General features: G+C 39.3%; 1 protein-coding gene across 16 annotated transcripts in view; it reads right to left on the bottom strand.

Annotated features, from left to right (window-relative positions):
• The window catches only part of EPB41L2 (erythrocyte membrane protein band 4.1 like 2), a 211,351-nt gene that overhangs the window by 24,887 nt on the left and 165,453 nt on the right, over window positions 1-21,011 (bottom strand). For 2 of the 16 annotated variants that reach the window (XM_059400729.1, XM_059400728.1), the window contains exons 11-12: window positions 20,327-20,499; window positions 15,361-15,533 (exon numbers count right to left, since the gene is read on the bottom strand). In XM_059400729.1, the coding sequence (XP_059256712.1) occupies window positions 15,361-15,533; window positions 20,327-20,499 (346 nt within the window). Of the gene's footprint in view, window positions 1-406; window positions 977-1,207; window positions 1,262-3,221; window positions 3,387-7,109; window positions 7,212-8,541; window positions 8,689-10,614; window positions 10,678-10,962; window positions 11,003-11,113; window positions 13,850-15,360; window positions 15,534-20,326; window positions 20,500-21,011 lie in introns of those variants that run through there. The other 14 variants (XM_059400719.1, XM_059400713.1, XM_059400715.1 and 11 more) reach the window with 14 other exon arrangements.

Raw genomic sequence — 21,011 nt, forward strand, 5'->3', positions numbered from 1 at the left:
CACACTGACCATTTGCCAACAATACAGATACAATTTTCTCATTAAACCAACGAAAAAGGCATTTAGCACAAGGAAGCAGTGCAACTAAAAACAACGGTTGAAAACATCCAAAACATGCAAAGAAAAATTGAAGTGTGAAACGAGAAGGGAAAAAATGGTGTGGCTGCTGAAGGCCAGTTTACTCTGTCAGGCGGATCCAGGTGCAGGAAAGAAGCCAGAAACTGTGAACGGGGCTGGCAGAAAATCTACAGAGCAGTGCTTTTTCCCCTTCCTCCGAGGAGAGAGAAAGACCAGAATCTCGTAGAAAAAGCTGGAGGAGGATCGGGAGGACAGGAGAAGGAAGGCAGGTGTTCTCCACCTGAGAAATAGCTCTAGAGTTTAGCTCCCGCTCGAGTCTCCCATTTACCTCTGAACAACAAATAATTTGTGGCAAAACATCAATGTCAACATGAGACACCTCTCCGTTAACTTTATGTTGCTCGTCCTCTGTTTCTTCGCGCATGTCTTGCTTAAGGGCGCCTTCATTTACACTCTTCTCTGCAGATATCTTTGGGGCAACTACATTTTCCTGGGTCACTGTTTCTACTGTGCTTACACTGGCACCTGCTTGTCTGACTGGGCTGGCTTCTGGTACCGCTTCCTCCCTCTCTACTACCTTGGCTGCTCGGCCGGCTTCTTCCTCCACCTCTTCTTCCTCCTCCTCCTCCTCCTGTTCTTCCCTTATGGTGCCCTCGGTCACACGGTGGTGGGGCCGGTACTCGCCCACATCTTCGTCCTCGCTCTCACTGCTGCTGCTGCTCTCAGAAGACAGGGAGGTGGAGTCTTTCTGGGTCAGGGGCTCCACCTTACGCATCTCCCCAGGACCACTCCCAGGTGATAGCTCTTTACCGTTCATTTCTTCCGTGATTACTCTTTCGTCTTTCCCAACCTCTGCCTGCTTCTTCTCCTCCACTACATTCAGAGTCTCATGTGAACTCTGCACAAAAAAAAAAATGGATGAGGGAGAACAAAAATAGATGAATAAATTAAAAAAAAAAAAACAAGAACAAAAATAAAAAACAACGGAAACCAAAGTTAACCAATGAAGGTGGTTCATGTCATGAAGAAAAACAAAGATGACTGTGATGGCTGACTGAAAGGGAAGCGGGGAGAATGTGAGGGGATCAGAAACATCAGGTGATGGTGTGAACATGGAAAAGGGGAGAACCTCAACAGCATCACAGGCTCCACTGCAAGGCCCTTCTGACTCGGGAGCACGTTTCTGCGGAACAAAAAGCAACCGAGGACACAAATCAATAAAGTTTTACACCTCAACACCCACCAGAACAAACATCTGACACTGCAAAGACAGAACAACAAGAATCGACATCTACAAAAATCTTTGTTCAAGGTCACATGGAGGACAATCCAGACAAAAATGCAGAGAGCTTACGAAAGGAAACAAAAACACAGAATAGCCAACGTCCTCCCAAAGAAATACAATGCTTTTATTGTGATTATACCTAGCTGCTCTCCTTACTTAGTTGAAAGGGTAGGAAAAAACTGAATTATACCAAAGTTTACTGATTAAAGTTGAAATTGCAAAATTTTAGAACCTATTCAATGAACGGTTTTGATTTTAATCAGACTATAAAATCTGGCCCAAAGCCCTGATTTCTAAGTGAATATAGCATTAATGAGACGGCACCTTTATTTTCTGTCGGCTCATTTAAAAAACAGCTGTAAATGGCAAAATTATACTTGGTTTCGGATAGCTATTAACACAAAAATGTTGTTTCAGAAATGGTTATTAACATCCCAGGCTATATTATAGATTGGCAAAGGGATATTTTAACATTAGGGTGGATGTAAATAATGGCTCCAAGTGCCTTCTTCTACAGTTTAGCTCCTCCAACCAGCATCTTTGGAAACTGAAATCAAGTTTATAATTCGAGATGTTTATTTCTGCCTCCCTCCTCCCCGTAGACATCTACTTCTTGGGAGTAAATTTACTCTAAGTAGTACCATACCTAAATGTTTGATAAATTCCTGTTGACCAAATACATTAGTAATATAAATTATGCTTTGCTACTGATAACCAGTGTAGAAACTCTCTTGCAAAGGAGTTTTTAAAGTTTATCATTTTCTTTAAACTTATTTTGAAAGGAGGGGAGGGACTATACACCATAGACTATAAGCCTGACCAACTTTTTAACATTCGTGTGACATTAGAGCCTGTGATCTCCCCAGAAAATAATTCCTAGTGCAAGTAGCCCTACTTCTTCAGGAAGGTATCTCCATGCCGAATGGAGTGGGGCAATGCTCTTCTGAACCCTGTGGGCAGAAACGAAGCCTGAGACAGAGCTGCCGAGACTGCCCAGACTGGAGCTGGGTCCTGGATCAGACAGCAGCATCCCGTTTATTGGACCCAGTGCCGTGGGCAACCGTGAGCAAAAGGCCCTCAAAGTGCACAATTCTGACAGCACCCGTCAACATGTACTCACGCTCTCTGATCTGTGCTGTCGTTGCCATGTTCTCATGGCTCAAATTAGTGCCATGTACATGGGTACGAGAGAGAGCCTTCCAGTTTTACTGGAAACCCAGAGCTTTCCGATTTGACACTGAAAAACTCTTGAGACTATTTTGGTGAGTAACTTTTAACTATAAACTTCTTTATAAATAAAGATATCTAGTGGTCAGAACATTTCTAAAGCAGATATCTCATCATTATTATTCCAGGTCAGTAAATTATTATCACGTTACCCCAAATGGCCAGATGGGCTCTGCCCAAGTTCAGGGAATCCCTAAGAGTCATTCCAAGAAATGAAAATAATTATTTCATTGGGCATGGCAGGCACTTCGTATTTTTACACATAAGCAGAATTTTAAAAATAAGCAGCCATCAAGAGATGCCCGAAAGAAGTTTAGGTTTTAAAAACTTTTCTGCCAAACGTAATTTGTTTCCCTTCCTTTCCCACAACAACTCAAGACTCTGGGCCTTACTGCTTTAGATGATTCTCTGAATTTAGGCAGATTTTGTGGGTGGGAAGGGGACCAAAAGCAGCAGGAGAAACATCCAATCTCTAGTTGTCCCTCATGTCCAAATTCAGTCATTGTTTCTTGAATGTTTCTGCCAGGAAGAGTTAATTTTAACTAATGAAAGCACTGGAAAGAGGGGTTCCTAAATATTTTAAAAAAAATCATATGTGGCTTTTGAAAATGGGAAACAAAATAAAATGCACCTCAGGCAACTGTGAGAAGGGCGAGGAAGAAAGCTTTTCGGGTGTATTACAGTTCACAACAGTGCCCTCTGCTGTCCAAGTGGTGGCTGAGGTGAAGATGGCTCTCAAGCTATCAGAAAAGCCCTTTCCACTAAACAAAATGGACATTATCTCCTCTTCTAGGCTCTAGAGAAGTCAGAAAAGGAAGAGCAAAGAATTAACAATGAGTCAGAACAGACAGCAGTGACCTATTGAAAGAAAGGAAAGGTTACACAAGAAAGAATCACAGAACAGTGTAAACTGAGAGAAAGGTAAGGAGTTTGAAAGATTCTATCAGGCGTCTGCGGTGTTTCGCCTAAACCCCAGTTTTCCACTCTGCCTGAGAATCTGATAGCTCGCTCTAACCTCCTCCGGGAGCCAGCTAAAGAAAATGCCTTAGTTTATCACTGAAGTTTTATTTACAAACTGAGCAAAACCGATTCTCCCACACATTGAACACTATTTCATATATTCCTGAAGGAGCTACTCAGCTTCAGCCTCTTTCTGCACAGATTGGTCTCGTCAGGGGCCCCTACTCATGCCAATTCCTGTGTCAGAGCTCAAGGGACCCCCACCCTCTTGCCTTCAATGCCCTTGCCGAGGCTCCCTGGGCCCTGCCAATGCTGTCACCTTTCTGAAGTCCACTTAATAGTCCATATTTTGTATACAGGCCTCCCTATCTACTCCAGTTCCTCCAGCCTCCTCCCTTCTCCACACCACTTGAACGGTCTGTACAACGAGTGCTCTGACAGCAATCCACAGACATTGCCTCAGACTGGCTAAATGCGCCATGGAATGAAGAAACAGCGCTTTTCTTTGTTCAGTAAGAAACAGTTAAAGAAAAAATTCTCAGTAGGAAGACAAAACTCAGAGATGAAGAACTCAAGTGAACAATGTGAAAATCATTTGTCCCTGAAAAACTGTGACGGCAAAGTTCATGTTGCCATTTCTGGCCCTGAAATGACAGTCTCTAACCTGCCTGAGGGCATGACAGGAAAGCCAGGGACTGTCCCAGGTACCTGTAATGCCAACAGGAAAGCACTGCCATAAAGCAAATGTCAAAATTGTGTAAGAATACTTCCTAAAAAACTCTAGTGTTCAGAGGGCTCAAGGATGAATGAATAAATGAATGGCATTTTCTGAGATGCCTGTTGAAATGGGCACTGAGGGTGGTGAGGAGTAGGGACAATGAGATGAGATGGGGGAGGTGCAGAAGCACTTGCAATATTCAGAAGAGAAAAAAGAAATCTGGGTTAATTCAGCTTAATTATGATCTCCATAATTACACCATCCCTTTGGGTTGGGTGGGTGGAAAGAGTGTCCTACCCGGTAAGAGAGGACTGGGGAGTTCAAGTGCCACATATTTAATTATTCAATAAAACATCTTCAAAAGTACGTTACAACCACAGTTCTATGATCTCTACTAGACTCATGAGAATACAAGTGTGTCATAATTCTTAGAAGAGGCTATAAAATAATTATTTACTAAATATAAATGTATTACATTAAGTGATTTGGTTTCCAAATTTCTCTCAAAATCATATTCACACTGAAGCCATTCTCAAAGTTCAGTGTATTTAAACAAAAGCTACTATTGTCCTGGGAGCCTGGTTCATTAAGTTGGAGAACCACGGGAACTCTTGATTTCGGGGTTGTGAGTTTGAGTCCCGCAATTGGTGCAGAGATTACTTAAAAAAAAAAAAAAAAAAAAAAAAGGAAGGAAGAAAAAAAGAAAAGGAATAAGGGGAAGAAAGAAAAGAAAAGAAAGAATGTTTTAGTTTTAATCTATAAAACCCATATTCTAGAAATTTGGAAACTTTTGTCAAATGAAACTCTCATGCATTTACGTTAATTAAGGATTCCAATTTAAAGAAAATCAAGAAACCCTACAAAATTAGTGGCAAAATGAAGATGTGGCAAAGATAAATTTTAAAGATATTCTGTTAAAAGCCAAACACTCCAGTAGACTTCACCGCTCACACACTTTCAACTAATAGTAATGAAGTGTTGTTGGGAGGGAGGCAGGGGTTACGACGTAAGTGTCCCGTAAGTGTTGGGCGAATGGGTGAAAGGATGTGTGACCGCAGTTACGGCGATCCACGTACATGCCGAGTTAAGAATATATTTTCCTGCAGATACTGGAGAGGAAAAAAATGAGAAAAAAGCAGCCATTTCAAGTACAGATAGACCATTTAGGAGCGTAACACGAGGTCAATCTCAGATTTAAATTTCACATAACAGGATCTTGATGTAACTTCTCTGACAATGAGTGAATGGATGATTTCTATTGTATATGGTTTCTATTGGATGATTCTAAACCATGACAGCCTGAAAATGAGAATTTCAACATCTTCCCCAAAATTCCAAGGTCTCTTTTTCAAAAAGTACAAAGACATTGACCAAATGCTGCCATATGACATACTTCTGGAGGATAAATTTTCGAAACTATGTAATATTTCAAAACTTATGATATTAAAGTCATTTTACACACAGTCTGACAGACTTTGGATTTCAGGCTAACCTTTAAAGTATATAAATATGCCACTTGGTTTAGCTTTATGACATTATCTTTCTCGTTTGCAGTGCTCTGGAAATACCCCATCTCAGCTACACCTCCAATTCCTTCAGGGCAAGGCTTCGTCTTCCAGCTATCCTGCCTCTCCCCCACCCCATTGTATATTCTGATGAATGCGACTGTCTACTGATTAACACCACCAGACTTCCTGGCAGGGATACACCTTTTCCTTATCACTGATTCCTGCTCTCATTCGCATCCCTGTAGGACCCCTTCCTCGTCCAGCACCAGAGGGATCGCTGTCCAACGTGGGACTAGGTCATTACCCAGCTTAAAACTCTCCAATGGCTTCCCTTCACTGCCACGAGAGAATTCCAAGCAAGCTGTTAGTCTGGTTTGGAAGATCCAGAGTGGATCTCTGACCTCTCTGACTTTTCCAACGCCCTTGTCATTTGGACTTTCAGTTCCTTGAACTAGTTCTTGTCTTGGGGCTGTTGCATTTCCTCTTCTTTATACATGGAAGAATCTTCACATGTCTCTCTCTTCCTCTTCATATTAAGGTCTCAATGTCAATGCCATCTGTTTCCTGAGCACAATGGGAAAGCCACCTTCCCCATCCCCCTCTAACAGGACACTGTATTTCATCTTCCTGACGCTTATTCCTTAGTACCCCACATTTTCTATTTACTAATGACCAAGTCTGCTATCTCCCGCACTGCGCTCTAAGCACTCTCCACCCAGCCAATGACAGGCCAGTGAGCTGGCTGAGCAAAATCAGCAGAAGCAGAAGAATAGGGATGGAAGAGCAATGAAAGCTAACTTCCCTGGTAATATCAGATTATTTCATACATGCAGGGAGTACAGAGATCTGAGGGGCTGTTGTGACACACACCAAAATCCTTTCTCCCGCTAAAAATCTTTAAAATGAAAATCTGTAAGGTTTCCAAATGTAATTAGAAAAATAGTTACCCACACCAGACAGCATTTGGGATTTTTCATACCACCACAGTCTGCACACGAGCGTTGTACTAATGGTGCATTTTCACGTGAGATCATGGTTTCCCGACTGTCAGCCACATACGTCAAAACTCAGGGTCACTTATCACCTACATCAGTTGATAGGTCTGCATTTCAAATTGTGGATTTTCAAACCCAGTCCTCCTGCAATATGGTGTTTCTCACTAATGATCCTACATTTCTACAGAAGGAAATTTAATTTTTTAAATGCTCGAAAAATTATTTCAACAAAATTTTGGGTGAGTACAGAAGAAAAAAAGGAGTATCTTATGGCTGTGGACAGAAATAAAAGGTAAAGAGAGAAAAGCAGAGGAGATCCAAGGATGCAAGGTGAACACCTTGTCTGCCTCCTGGACTTTTTCTTCAACTGTCCGTGTGGCTGCCATCTGATGCTTCTCCTTCACGGATAAAATATCCTTGAAAAGATGGTCTCCTTTTCTCTATTGTTTCAAACAATAGACATAATCAACAAATAAGACAAGTACATTACATCTATAGCAACACAAACATAAAACAACTGTGTGGGTCAGCAAAACAAACCAGATAAAGCAGGACATAAAGGGAGAACAAGATCTTAACACGTCATGAGACATGGTTTCTCTAGAAAACACAGCCCCCTAGAGCTGACCGTGGACACGGGTGCATTAGTATCTTCAGAAAATCTGAAAATAAGAATGTAAGCTGTATACAACTTCATAAGACCATGGTGTTTTTGATCTTAATGTTGCCATCCGTTGTTTTCTCGGTTCAGAGATTATTTTTGCTTCTGTTCTTGAAGAGCTATTTCCCTTTCACTGTCACAATCTTACAAATTTAAAGCAACCAACAACTATGCCTTTTTCAGAAAAAGTGCATAATAGCATGAGATTAACTCAAGTGCGCATACATTTGGTAACATTCAAGCCAGGAGAGAGAGATGATGTGCTTTGGGGGATGAGAGGGCTGAAAGGAAAAGGGGAAAGAGGAAATGGTCGGGTGACACCTTCATACGCTTTTTAAAACAGCATATTTAATAGGATATGACTGTTGTCTCCTCAAGTATGATAAATGAGCCCGTGAAAGTTCTTGCTAACAGATTTCAGAGCATCAGAAAAGACATGCAGATGAGAATAAATGGAGAAATAAATTGAGAATATCTTCAAAAGGAAACACTTACATTGGTGGTGGGAAGAAATAAGCCATGGAAAGAAGAAGAATGAGTTTGGAGAGATGTTACGGTTGCAAATTGTTTTAAAACAGTAGTAGCCTACATTTCATTACTACAAAGTTTCAGTATTAAACTGCATAACATCCTGCAAATTTTCAACTGGGCTCATTAGTTTTCAAAGCTAAGTTTAACTCTTTATCCTCACAGCAATTACCTTAAACCATTCTAAATATCTATATTCCTATATCCCTTAAATTATTAATTAATTGTCAAGTAAACTCTATTATTTCAGTAGTCCATAACTTCAAACCTTATAAAATACAACATGACACCAGTTTCTAAGCCACCCTATAAAGCATTTCATCGCTGCTCATTTACTTGAGTAAAAAAGTGAAAATTTTCTGCAATTTTTGATAATATCTGGAAACCCACACAATTTACTAAGAACTATGTCGTTAAGTATTACATTGTTAATATTTAGTATTTAAAAAATTGTTAGCAATTACATTAAAAAGTAGGGAACATTGTCTAACACTCTGAGAATGAACATCACGTATTTGCGACCTGAGTTTTACCAAAGAGCTGGAGTGAGACATACAGCCAACAAACAGCTATTGACATACCCCTTGTGTCTGTAGGGACAGAGGTGTGATACGTCGTTTTTCCCATTCATTAGGGCGCGGCTCAGGTGTGGATTCCATAAAATTGCGCTTGAGTTCACTAATGCTAGCCTGATGTCTCAGTATGTCCTCCTGGGCCTTATCGAGGTCCTAGCAATATGTAACGTAATAAAGGGCAGAAATCCAAAAAAGAAAAAAAAAAAATCCCAGCAGGACAAAAATAAAAAATCAAAAAATAAGACAAAGCAAACTTATGATTAAAAAAAAAAAATAGTAAAGCAAGAAAAATGCCAAGTCTCAAAAGCCATATTATCACCTTAGTAGTTCATCAAAATTTGAAAATAGAGCCAATGCATATTTTTTTAATGATTCCCATTTTAAAAGGTTCTGGTTTCTTCTGTTTAGAATTTTTTAAAAAAGATAATTACTTATATTATTAGAAGGAAGCCACTGAATCACTAGTACTAGAAATGGCTAATCACCTTCTTTCTAGTAACTGATTTGAAATGCAGCCTATAACTGTTCCTGCAAATTTACCTTTCTCATTAAGGCTATTACTACAGCTGCATTCTGTGAACACAGTAAATGAAGTATAACTAGAGAAAGGTACTCAGAAGCACATGTGGCCTGATAGAAAAGCCAGGCCAAGATCATGAGAGAGAAAGAGAAAGAGAGAGGGAGAAAACCAAGGGTTGACTTTCTCCAGGAATTTTCAGCAATGGCTTTTAATCCTTAAGGAATAAAAATACTGGCTTCCAGAGGCTCCTTCTGTTCGGCCTTTCTATGAAAGAGGGAACCTTGTATACTGGTTTCATGTACTTGCCAAGCCCAGCTGTGAGGCCCAGTCACCCCACATACTAAATGGTCCTTATACAAGACAAAGATACAAGTAAAACTACCAGGTCAATTTTCACTGGAATAGGCCCTGACAAATGGTATTGGTGGGAATTTTTAGAATGGCCCTGATGAATAGTATTTGTGGGTCTAAAAGGTAATTAATGTTCAGGAAACAGTTTTAAATGAATTTTAAATCTTTTCTTACATTTCAAAATCACGGGGCCACCTGTGGTTGGTTTATAGCTTTCATCCCACTCCCAGAGGAACAGGTCATGCATCCGATAAAATTAGATCTTCCACATTCATGCACAAGCATAGTAGCTCCTCTAGGAGCTTCTAGAGCCATTTGCAAAAATTCATGATAATCTAAAACTCTTTGCATGGCATGGAAAAATGACTGTGGCTTGAGATCAGGCACATTTCTTGCATCTGTTCAAAGCAAGGTTACATATTACACTGTAGAGCATTTTAGTAAGTTACGCAAAATACATTTCCCATGGTTACCAAAGCTGCCAAAAGCAACCAGATTAGTCAGATTACTGAGAATTGCGGTTCTCCACTGAATATCTCACCATTTTACTACCTCAAAGAAGAAGGGGGAAAACAAAAACAAACCAGAAAAAAACGTTCTTGTTGTAACACAGGAAATAATATTTTTACACACCTGATTGGTTGGTTGGGTTTGGTTTTCCTTTCTCACTTTCTTTTTAATCCAAACAATCCCACGAATCAACATTTTCTCAAAGGTAATTACTTTAAGTGGACCACACTCCTAATTGCATGGATTTCACCAACTCTTCCCCCAAAATTGTGAACATGGATCTAGAGCTATTTAATGCCAAACCAACAAATACCTGTTCTGGTGAATATATATTAAGGATGGGATGTTACTTTAGATTCTGCACCACAGAGATGACCCATTAGGAGAGAAGAGATCTACCTGCAGGACTTCGAGAGTATTAGATTAAAATTTTACTCATTTGATTGAACAGAACGTTTTTTGTTTTTTGTTTTTTTCCCCCCAGTTGTCATTTAGAGAACTTCTAGTAGATATAGTCCTACCTAAGCCACTTTAAAAGAACAAACTGGGACAGCTAACATGCACTCCAAGTTGAACTGTCCCCCATGCAGTTCATGCAGTGTGCTTGAAGGAAGGTGCCAGCCAGCCTGTGCGTGACCGCCCGTCCACAGCAGCCTGGCAGCCATCAGGACAGAGTTGTTTTCTTAAATTATACAAACCTCCAACATTAAATTGCTATGTCTGACATAAATATTATCCCCTTCTACTCTCAGGGAATTTTTCTGTGAAATTAAATCACACACAGGGGGGAAAAGGCAAATAAACATAAGTGTATCAATCAGCAAGCACCAGAAACAACCCCAAGTCAGATAGTCCAAGACATTAAAATATAAGAGGAATAAAACTCTTAAGAACCTAAAAGCCACCACAAGCAAAACTCACATATCAACCCCGGAAGTGCACCCCCCACCCTACCCCACCCCCGCACCGGACGCGCGCATGTGCAAACACAAGTATGGCAGGCAGCAGCCACCAGGTATCTAATTTTAGGGGGGGTAAATCTCCACCTCCTCCAGCTGTGTGTGTCTCCTCTTCTTTCCTCTTCACCTGAAAGTCGTAGAGCAAATGGCCAGAAAGAAGAAAAGTAGCAGTAGAAACTCTACCCAGGGATGCAGAGATGTTGTATTTGAACTGAAATGGTGAACTAGGATTACCAACCTGTAATTACTGTTTGGCCCTCAGAAGATGCAGAACATAAAGCCACTTTGGTCTTTCTTCACCTACAGTGTCGAACAAATGGTGGAAGGAATCCTTTGCAAAGGTGAAATGGAGAATGGAAGCTTCACTCTTTCTCAGTCCCTAGATTATGTGGTGTTTTTTTAATGTTTTTACTCATAAATGAAAATAGGAGAGTGTAAAAATGGCATAATTCCATCTGTCCTAATGTGAAAAGTCTAAATCAACTAGGGATGAGGGCAAAGTAGAATGATGGAAAGTGAAAACCAAATTTTACCTCAGGGACACATATTCACCCTCTAATTCAGTTTTTTAACATAGATTTCTTTCTTTGGGAGGAAAATTGGTTTATTTTGCTACTTGCATGCTAAAATCATATTTAAAAGTACTCATATTTTATAGCAACTTTTTCTTCACAAAATTCTTTAAATAAGAATAATTTTTCATGGTTGGATAATTCTTAGTATCTAATGACCCAAAAGAAAAAAAAAAACTGCAAATTTAAAACTAAGTCATGGACATGAAAAGCACAGCATAGGGAATAGTGTCAATAATATTCTAATAACATCATATGGTGACAGACTATAGAATTGCTGAATCATTATGTTATACCTGAAACTAATGTAACACTGTATGGCAATTATACTTCAATATATTTATTTTTAAAAAAGCATAAATCCTGATAACTATGACTCAAGAAGAGGAATAACAAAAAAGGAAAAATAATGATTCTGAGACCAAAAGACAATAGGGTAAACTTCACGTGTTAATTTATAGCAGGATCATGAACATTCCTTTTCTTCTTTACTGGAATGAGAGTGTTAAATGTGAGAGTTCAAAATGCTTTCTTTTTTTTTCTCTCCCTTTAAATCAAGTATTTCTGAGGTGATCAGGAGCTCAGAGTATCTTCTTATCAGAAGGAAAAGTAAGAGTTATCCAACAACCTATTAAGATCATGTTCCAATTGATTGGTCAATACTTAATTCTCTAAAATGCCAATTTTTGGCATTCTTCCGGTAACATTTGGGAATAGTGGTTTCACCCAGTATGCTTACTCATGGCATTGTCTTTACATTTTTCTTTAGGTTTGTTCTAAATAGTGATTTTTCTCTATGTATGGCTAGTACCCACAGGCTATGAGACACAAAGTCACCAGACCACACTAGCAAAACAAAAACATCCTGCACACATTAGCACCAACCTGTAGTGTAGAGGTAGCCCTATCTAGGGGCAAAAATCCTCAAACCGGACACATAATCTTAAATAAAGGGACACTATGCGGCCCAACCGTAGGGCAAATAGTCTAAATTTTCAAAAAGCTGTGTTTCATTTTTCATATGTATTTCTTAAAGAGTAATATCTTCCTTACAAATACCTGACAGTGACTCTTTCATAAAACTACATGATTTAGAGTTAAAAACAAAAAACAAAAAAGCAAAAAAATAAAAAATAAAAAAAAACTACCTGAAATTCATCTGGTTCCACAATGCTAACAGTAACAGGGAGACAAGGAATTTATGAGATTAGACCCATAAATGTCAGGAGTAAAGGTTACAGATGCATCCTCATAAATGCAAGAACAAGCTTGGCTTCCTAACGAGAAATAACGGCACTAAGGAGTTCTACTAATACACATCAATCACGGTTATGTCCACAGAATCTAAGTTCTATATTGAAACAAGTGTCCGTCCTACAGGAACAGCATTGACAGACTTGCTATTTGTCTGGAAAACAGACAAAGCCAATAAGGATTGTTAAGGGCAACAGAGGTTTCCTGTTATTGTTTTGTTTTGTTTTGTTCTGAAGACCTAGTACAGTCTAGATATTTACAAAATAATCCCTAACTTGGTTCTCAACTTCGAATGTGTGGACCTGGTCCATGGAAATCAATGAAGGGGAAGTACTTATTTACATGTATTTCTCATGCACTAAAACACCATGTATGTGAAAATGTGCAGACCATACTATTTTGAGGGTACTCAGTGGTGAAATTTATGCACATGTTTACACTCTATATTAGGAAGCTGGAGTTTTGTTGACCCCACAAATTAAAGCTTAGGTGGGAGTCCCAGCAATTGCTTCCTCCTCCTCTGTTTTGTCATTCAAGTCACAGTCATGAGAAACACTGAAGGAAGTGGCTTTAGCCTCCAGATAGCAGAGGGATAGAGCCAGAGGAAGGGAAAAGGTGAGAGAAAAAGGCACTGACTGAGAAGCAGAGAGAAGGAGTCCGAAGATGAGGATGAGGGAAGGAAGAAAGGAAGGGGAGGTAATAGGAAGGTAGTGCTGGATATCGTCGGGGAGGAAGGAGACCCAGACCTTGGGGAGGCTGGGGAAAGCAAGATACCCATCGTCATCGAGAAGGGAGGGGAAGCTAGGTGGGAAGCATTTGCAGAAATGGAAGGAAAAGTACCCAAATTCAGAACCCTTGCGGTCAGCCTCTTTTAGAGGCTTCTCATGGGTGGGAGGACAGTCAGGCTGAGGAGGGGCTGCAATGGGACCCGAGACAGAATCAAGGGCAGGGACTTCGCAGTCCCCCAGCTCGGACAGCTCACCGCTGGAAGGGAGCTCTAAGCTGTCTAGTGTGATCTGGTCAGCCTCCCCAAAGGGGTCCTCCTCCGAAATGTCTGAAAGCAAGTCCATCTCAGGGACCGGTAAAAGGTTTGGGGAAAGAGAGGAAACACAGCGAATGAGAGGTGATGGTGGACACATGGGAACAGGCTACCCTCGGGAGCAAACCCATGATTCAATGAGAAATCGCACAACAGATAACATTCAAAGGAGAAACAAAGGCAAGAGAGAAAGAGAAGAAATGGGCAGTTAGTGAAAACTTGTACTTGCAAGTAGGGATTGTTATTAACACAGTGCAGTTAGAACATGAATTACATGATCTTTTTTAAAGAGAAAAACTGGATTTAGTATTTTCTTACGGATTGCAAATAGACCCAATGAAACTCAAACGACATTCTTACTCATAAACCTGGCTGCTGACAAGTATTCAAAGCATTACACCCAGTCATTTGCTGAAGATAAGCAGAATTTCCTTTGGAATTTAAAGTAACTTTTAAAAATAACTGCATGTATCAAAGTAACTAGGGAAAATGGTAGGGAGACTCTGAAAGGCTGAGCTCCTGTTTCAGATGTAACAACCACTGGGGGCCTTAATAGCATAATTATAAAAGACTCTAACTTTTCACTAGTTAAAGAGATCTTGTTGGTTATTTTTAACTAAATTATTTTCAACCAAATAATTAATTTCAGCATGATAGTCACAAATTCTTTAACAAAGGCATTTGGAGGACCTGATGGCTGAGTCCCTGGGGTTCCTATAAGGCCCCCCTGTGGTCCCTGAGCCCTCCTCCATGACGACAGGTTGTCAGGACAGGAATTCTTGAGCCACTGGCTGCTCCTTCATCTAGTGGTTTCTTTATAAATTCATGTTGCAGGTGTTTACATTTTTCAAAAGTTAAAATTTAGAAAACATTATAAATCTATTGCAGGATTTCATTTCCTTCTTGCGTTCACTTCCAATGTTATCTACAAAAAAAGTTGCTTTGTGCAGATATAGAAGAGTGATCCGATGAACTCCAAGCCTCTGCAAATCTACCTCCAAGTACTTGCCCAAGGTAAAAAGGTATCATAAAATAATAGTGACAAATTTGAAAACACAGCATCAGTTACTTCTCCATTCACTACAGTGTATGCGCCAAATAAGGAAATAAGCAACACACCATCTTCCCATTCACTGTTCACAAAATAATCACCTTTGGCTTAAGAATTTCTTCTTCACTTAGAAATTAATGAAAAATAACACTTTTCATAAAAACCATCTTTGTTCATTTCAAAAAAAAAGCCCTCAAGTCAACGTAATTAAAATACTTGAGACTATACTTAAAATTACTTGTAACAAACAAATATAAATTTCAAGTCACCACAGCTCCTATAGTAGAGGGATTTAGCTAAAAAGGATGATTTTGCAGACAGTTAAAAATTTTAGGCTACTAAATTACTTGCTTGCATTAATATAACTTACATTACAATATTTTGCTTTGAACAACAATTAGAAAAATGTTTGAGACCCTGTTCAAACCAGTAGAAGCCTACATACTGACAACTTCTATCACAGAGAACATACGCTAATTCTAAATAATACCTGAGTTCTGAAACAACAAATGTAACAGCCTCCAGTCAAAGTACACTTAAGATTACATTTTTCTGCTAATTTACCATACCTTTCCTTCAATGAATTGCACATGTGGGACTTTAGTCGGGCTTCTGAGGTCCCTCCTGCCATCCCCATCTTGAACCACAGCAGTGCTGACAACTCTGGGGCCATATGCTGAAACCTCCCCAGCAGGTCCAGGAAAATCCTTCATAAGACTTTGATCCATAACACCAACTGGAGCTAGGAAAGAAGGGTCACTTGGGATTACTTCAGGGCATTTCAATGGTCAAGCTTACAGTGAGAAACAGGCAGCATGCAGACATTTAGCAGGAACGTTGCTTGAGCTCTGAAGATACCAACATATCAAACCCATTTTTAAACTTTTCCAAATTCTAATTATAGTCCAAATTTTAACCCATTCAACTACACCAGGCTCTCAAATCCGATTTTTGAAGGATGCAGAGTCTGATCATTGGCCAGTAGGAGGAGCTCTAAGACCAGCTGAAACAGACATGGCACATAATGTCAGAATCCTAAAGTGAGCAATATTTGAATTCTCTAGGGTCTCTTTGATCTTGCCTGAACTTATTTCTGAATCTATTTACCGCAACAAATAATTATCTAAGGATTAAAATGACTTGCTTAAGTAAGTTTTTAAGATTTTTCCATAAAGCAACCTTTAATTTGAATACCTTTCAAAATTATGACAAGACTGGAAAGGTCGGTATTACAGAAATAACTTCTATGTTTAATAGTTTTCATTTTTCTAACCTCCCCGCTGAATGCCTCAACTTGAGCTACAGTAAATCTAATACACAGATACTTCCTGACCCAGAAAACCTGGCCCTCATGTATTTCCTTCATCTCTCCTGCAGATGAACAGGAACATACATTGGGTTGAAATTTCTGTCATACAGCAGATCAACCTAAGAGGGCATAACATTTCAGCAAATGCAAGTGAGGAGCAATGACAAAGCCTCTGTCCATATGTAGCTTCTCCCTCAAGCCCCCAATGACTAAGGTTATTTCACCTGTATAAAAAGTGCTTGACTGACAGGGTGACTGACAGTGGTTCTATGTCCCCAGAGAAGTGCAGTAGACACAAAGCCCTCTAGGCCACAAGCTCCTAGAGGGTAGGGATTGTGTGATCCGCCAGATTGAACTAGGGAGGCATCAAGCACCCCAATCTCTGTATTACAAGAAAGCTCTCAGCCCACACCCTTCATGTACCCTGTCCAAACCTTCCTTCTTCCCCAGCCTGGTCTTTTTCGCCAGATACCACACTCATATGTTCACCAGTTAACCAAGCCAGAAACCTTAATGCCTTCGGCCTTCATCCCTCAACACCATCAAATCCAACTGAATCTAAATGTGGCCAGTTCTTCCTCTGCATTTTTACCACTCTGGGCCACTTTAAGACTCTGGTGGTCCTTAAGTACTCCCACTTCTGAAAGCCCACAACAAAATCACAAAATAAAGTCACATCTTACATGAAGCATAATTATTTCTCAACATTTTTAACTTTTGAAAAGATTTTAATAACTCTTCCTTGGAAAATCTAGGACTATGAGTAACTCTTTCAATTTATGATTATGATTTTTAAGCACCTCTTGCCCATACGCAAATTATTGCAAAATGGTAAACTCTGACCTACAAATGGTTTAAGGTGTAAGGTAAGCAAAATGTTAATGAATATCAAATTTAAAGTTATATAACGAGGTTGACAAAATACTTATTTTGCATGCTTTTAGACACATTAATTTCAGTGTGCAGGAGGGCACGCTATTTGTTTTGGGGTTTTTTTGCATTTTGAGACAAAAAACCTTTTCTAGGTCTTAAGTACTTGTTGAACCCTGAGAAGCCTGGAGGCCGCAGGTGCTCAGGTTATGGTGCCAAATGGCCAGCTGGTTACTCTTGCCCAAGCAAGATCCTCATTCCTCTCACCTGGAATACTCCAAACCAGTCTGCCTGCTTCCTCTCTTGTCCTATCAATCACTCTCAACATTGCACCAACTGATTTTTTTAAAAAGGTAATATAGTGCACTTACAGGCTGGTGTAAGTGTGCACACATGTGTGTAACACACACACACACACACATACACACTTCAATAGCACTGGAATAAAAACTGTATTCTTCCTCGTGGCCTACAAGGTCCTGTATGACCTGTCCCTAGCCTACCTCTCCCCATCATTTACAAAGCTCTAACTAGTCTTCTTTCTGTTTCTGGCCTGCATCAAGCTCTCCCTCATCTTAAAACTTTTAGACCTGCTGTTTCTGCCACCGAGAATGCTTTATCTCCAGCTCTACTCAGTGCTAGCTCCCCCTCATCCCTCAAGTCTCAACCAAAATGGTTCTTTCCCAGATGGGCCTTCCTTCTCCCATGGCTCAATCTCAGGTTCCTGCTTATTACAGTCTCCATTTTCAGGACATCACTGTCTCCTCCAATCTCAGATGCATCTCGGTTGTTCTCTTAAATAACTCATTTGCCTCCTTTGGGGTTTGATTTCCCAATCTCAGAATCCCACTGTTAAAAAAGGCTGTTCTAGACTGATTTTTATTTTAATGCTTCATCTTAGATATCACATTCATTTTTAGATTGCATGCAAGAACTGGGAGATTTGTTTTCACTTGCCAAACATTAAAGTAAGGAATATTTATGAATCTAAATTAGTCCGGTGTAACTTAAAAACTAAACAGGGACAAGAAAATATAACCCATGTCAACAACAACAACAGGAAGGTATATTGCTGGGCAGTGGTGGTGAAAATACAGTTTAGTACCAGGTTACAGCTTCACTTTGCTTTAGGAGGTAAAAAGCCTGGAATCCCTCACCAAATAGTTCACTGGCTGTCTGGTCATGTATTGGCACGAAAAGCCTTCTATTTTTCACAAGAACACAATAATCCTTTTGATGACTGGCCCATCTGATGAATTACAGTGTCCAAAACACAAAAGGAAAAATAATGGATCACTGTGCCATGTTTGTTGCTTTTACTTGTAAAAATCATTGTTTTCAGATACAGACCTACTATAATCCTCTGCACTCACCACTTGGGTTGTGCAGAGGATTGTACAGAGGTTGTGCAGATGGTGGGTTTCCTCGAGCCGTGTTTATCTATGTCAAAACACAGTGGCTAATTGCTCTTTCTAAACTCTAGAATTTGCAATATAAGAGTTGTAATGCCTCAGAGTTTAAAACAAAGGCTGAAACAGGCAATATTCCAGCAGCAGGAATGACTTCTCTCAGGGCATCAACCAACACTGACAGCAGTTAGGCAGCACTTAGATAAATTCTCTGTGGTAAGGGGCAAGGCTTGTGAAATATTTCCATGAGCAGGCACATTTTTCACATTTACTTGAAAAAAGTGCTGTGTTGTTGATGAGCTAAAAGATACACTGATAGCTATTGCACATTAAAAATTCACTAAATTTAAATTACCACATTTGGAAATGTGGACATTTACTTGAACCACAATTTATGAATCCCTTGCACTACCTGTCATCTCAAAATTATATGGAAGATTCTCCAGAGTCAAGATTTAATTACTATATATACAAAAATGCCCATCAACAAATCCCTGGACAGATCTCTGTGTGTCTACCTGTATCTCTTTTCCAAGTTTATTCCAAGAAAAATAGATCAAGGCTGAGGAGTGTCCATCCTTCATCAGTGAGAGCACATTTTAAAATCAGGCCTATAATCAGAGAACTGATGGTTGCCAGAGAGAAATGGGGGAGGGGAGGGGCAAAATGGGTGAAGTGTAATGGGAGATACAGGCTTCCAGTTACAGAAAGAAGAAGTCATGACGATGAGAAATACAGAAGAGAAAACACAGTCAATGATAGTGTAATAGTACTGTATGGTGATGGATGGTGGCTTCACTTGTGGCAAACATAGCATTACACAGAAGTTGAATCACTATGTTACACACCTGAAGCTGATGTAACATTGTTACATCAACTATATTCAAAAACTCAAATGATAAACACACACATACAGACACACACATACACACACAAATGAGCGCAGTTTTATCTACTAGCATATCTGTTTTAGCCACTTAAAACAGAAGTTGTTCTAGTTCCTATTTCAGAAAAATGTCAGTAAAAGAAGCAACCAAGAAAGGTCGTAGGTGATAGATAGGAGTGAAACAAATATTTAAATTTAATATTACTATTTTTATGTATATTGAGATTAATCAACTAAAAAATGTTGGAAAACTACTTCTAAGAGAAATTCATTCATCAATTAATTTCTTCCAGGCACAAAGTAAAATGAAGTTTCTTATAAAGCATTCTAACATAGAATTAACTTTAGTTCCTTTACAGAAGACCTGCTATTAAGCCAAAATTAGGATAGTAAGATACATATATGAAGGAAAAGAATATCAATTTATTTCCATATGTAAAATATACAAAACTACAAATATGTAGCTAATTAGAATTCTAATAAAACAATATAGAAATTTATACAAATCTCCCTTCCCCCCACCCTAGCCTTGGCTGAAGAACTAGTCATTACACTGTATTTCCCTTCCTTTTGTTAGAGCACGACGTTTCAACCATAGTCTTTGAAAGAAGCAGATGGTTTCGATATGCTAGAAAGTTTGGAAAGCTTCAGTAAGGGTTTTTAAACTCATAAAATTAGAACATTTTAAGTTCCTTTGAATAAAAGTTCTTATGTTATCATACCAAAATCTGAGGAATTCCACTTTTGCCATTAATTAACAAGCTTAAGAAATTAAAACACATAAAATACATCACAATTAAGTCAGATATATGTTTGTCCAACATCTTATCCACAAGAATTCTCAATATTTGCATACACTGCATAAATTTATGTTCAGAATGACAGCTGAGAACACTATAAACTTTTCTTGTGAGTATAAGAAATACCATTTTATTTATTCAGAATAAACAGCTATCCCTCTAGGATGTTTCTGAGGACCTCATTCACTACATCACCACTTTCTGACCCCACTGGATTAGAGAAAAGAGTAAAGGAATCCAAACTATCATAAATGTGTTTACCTCCATCTAGACTCCTGGAGACACGTTTGCTAGAGGTACGCTCAAAGTGTGGCGCTGGCCTATCAATGAGGGTGCTTGCCTGACGGGTCTGGGCTTGGGTACGGCCGCTGTAGCGGAATTTGGACCCCAAGGTCAGGAACTTGGCCTTTGGTGGCTGCTCTGGAGACACAAGCCTGTAGGGAGAAACAAAGAACTGAAATAGGAGCCTTTATGAATTTTCTTTTTTAAAAAAAGTTGAAACTTTATATTTTAATATCCCATTTTACTAAGATTACTCAACTTAAAGAGCAAAAAGCTGCCTAAAGTTTCTAATGAAAAAAGAACATTATTTATAAATCCTCCTACATACAGAGCTTTAGGATAGCGATAAGATGACTAAAGCCACAGTCATGTATTCATGAATAGTATGTTTCCCACAACCTGAGCAAAAGAGCAGCTGTTCTCAGTGTATATCAAAGGCTATTTATTTGTATTAGCTTAAATCATTTATATAAACACATATGTCTGAATTCTTGCTTCTAGCTATAAGTGCCAAGTGGCAATCCATTACCATTAGTAATTCTCAATATTTATGTCTATTTCTCCTGGGAAAGAACATCCAATCCAACTCAGGAATCCACTCCATCAAGCAATGCTTTCCCATGAAGAACACAGCACACAGCAGATCTGTAGAGATGACTAACAT

The sequence above is a fragment of the Mustela nigripes genome, chromosome 5 (assembly GCF_022355385.1).
Source record: "Mustela nigripes isolate SB6536 chromosome 5, MUSNIG.SB6536, whole genome shotgun sequence".
NCBI classification, from domain to species: Eukaryota; Metazoa; Chordata; class Mammalia; order Carnivora; family Mustelidae; genus Mustela; species Mustela nigripes.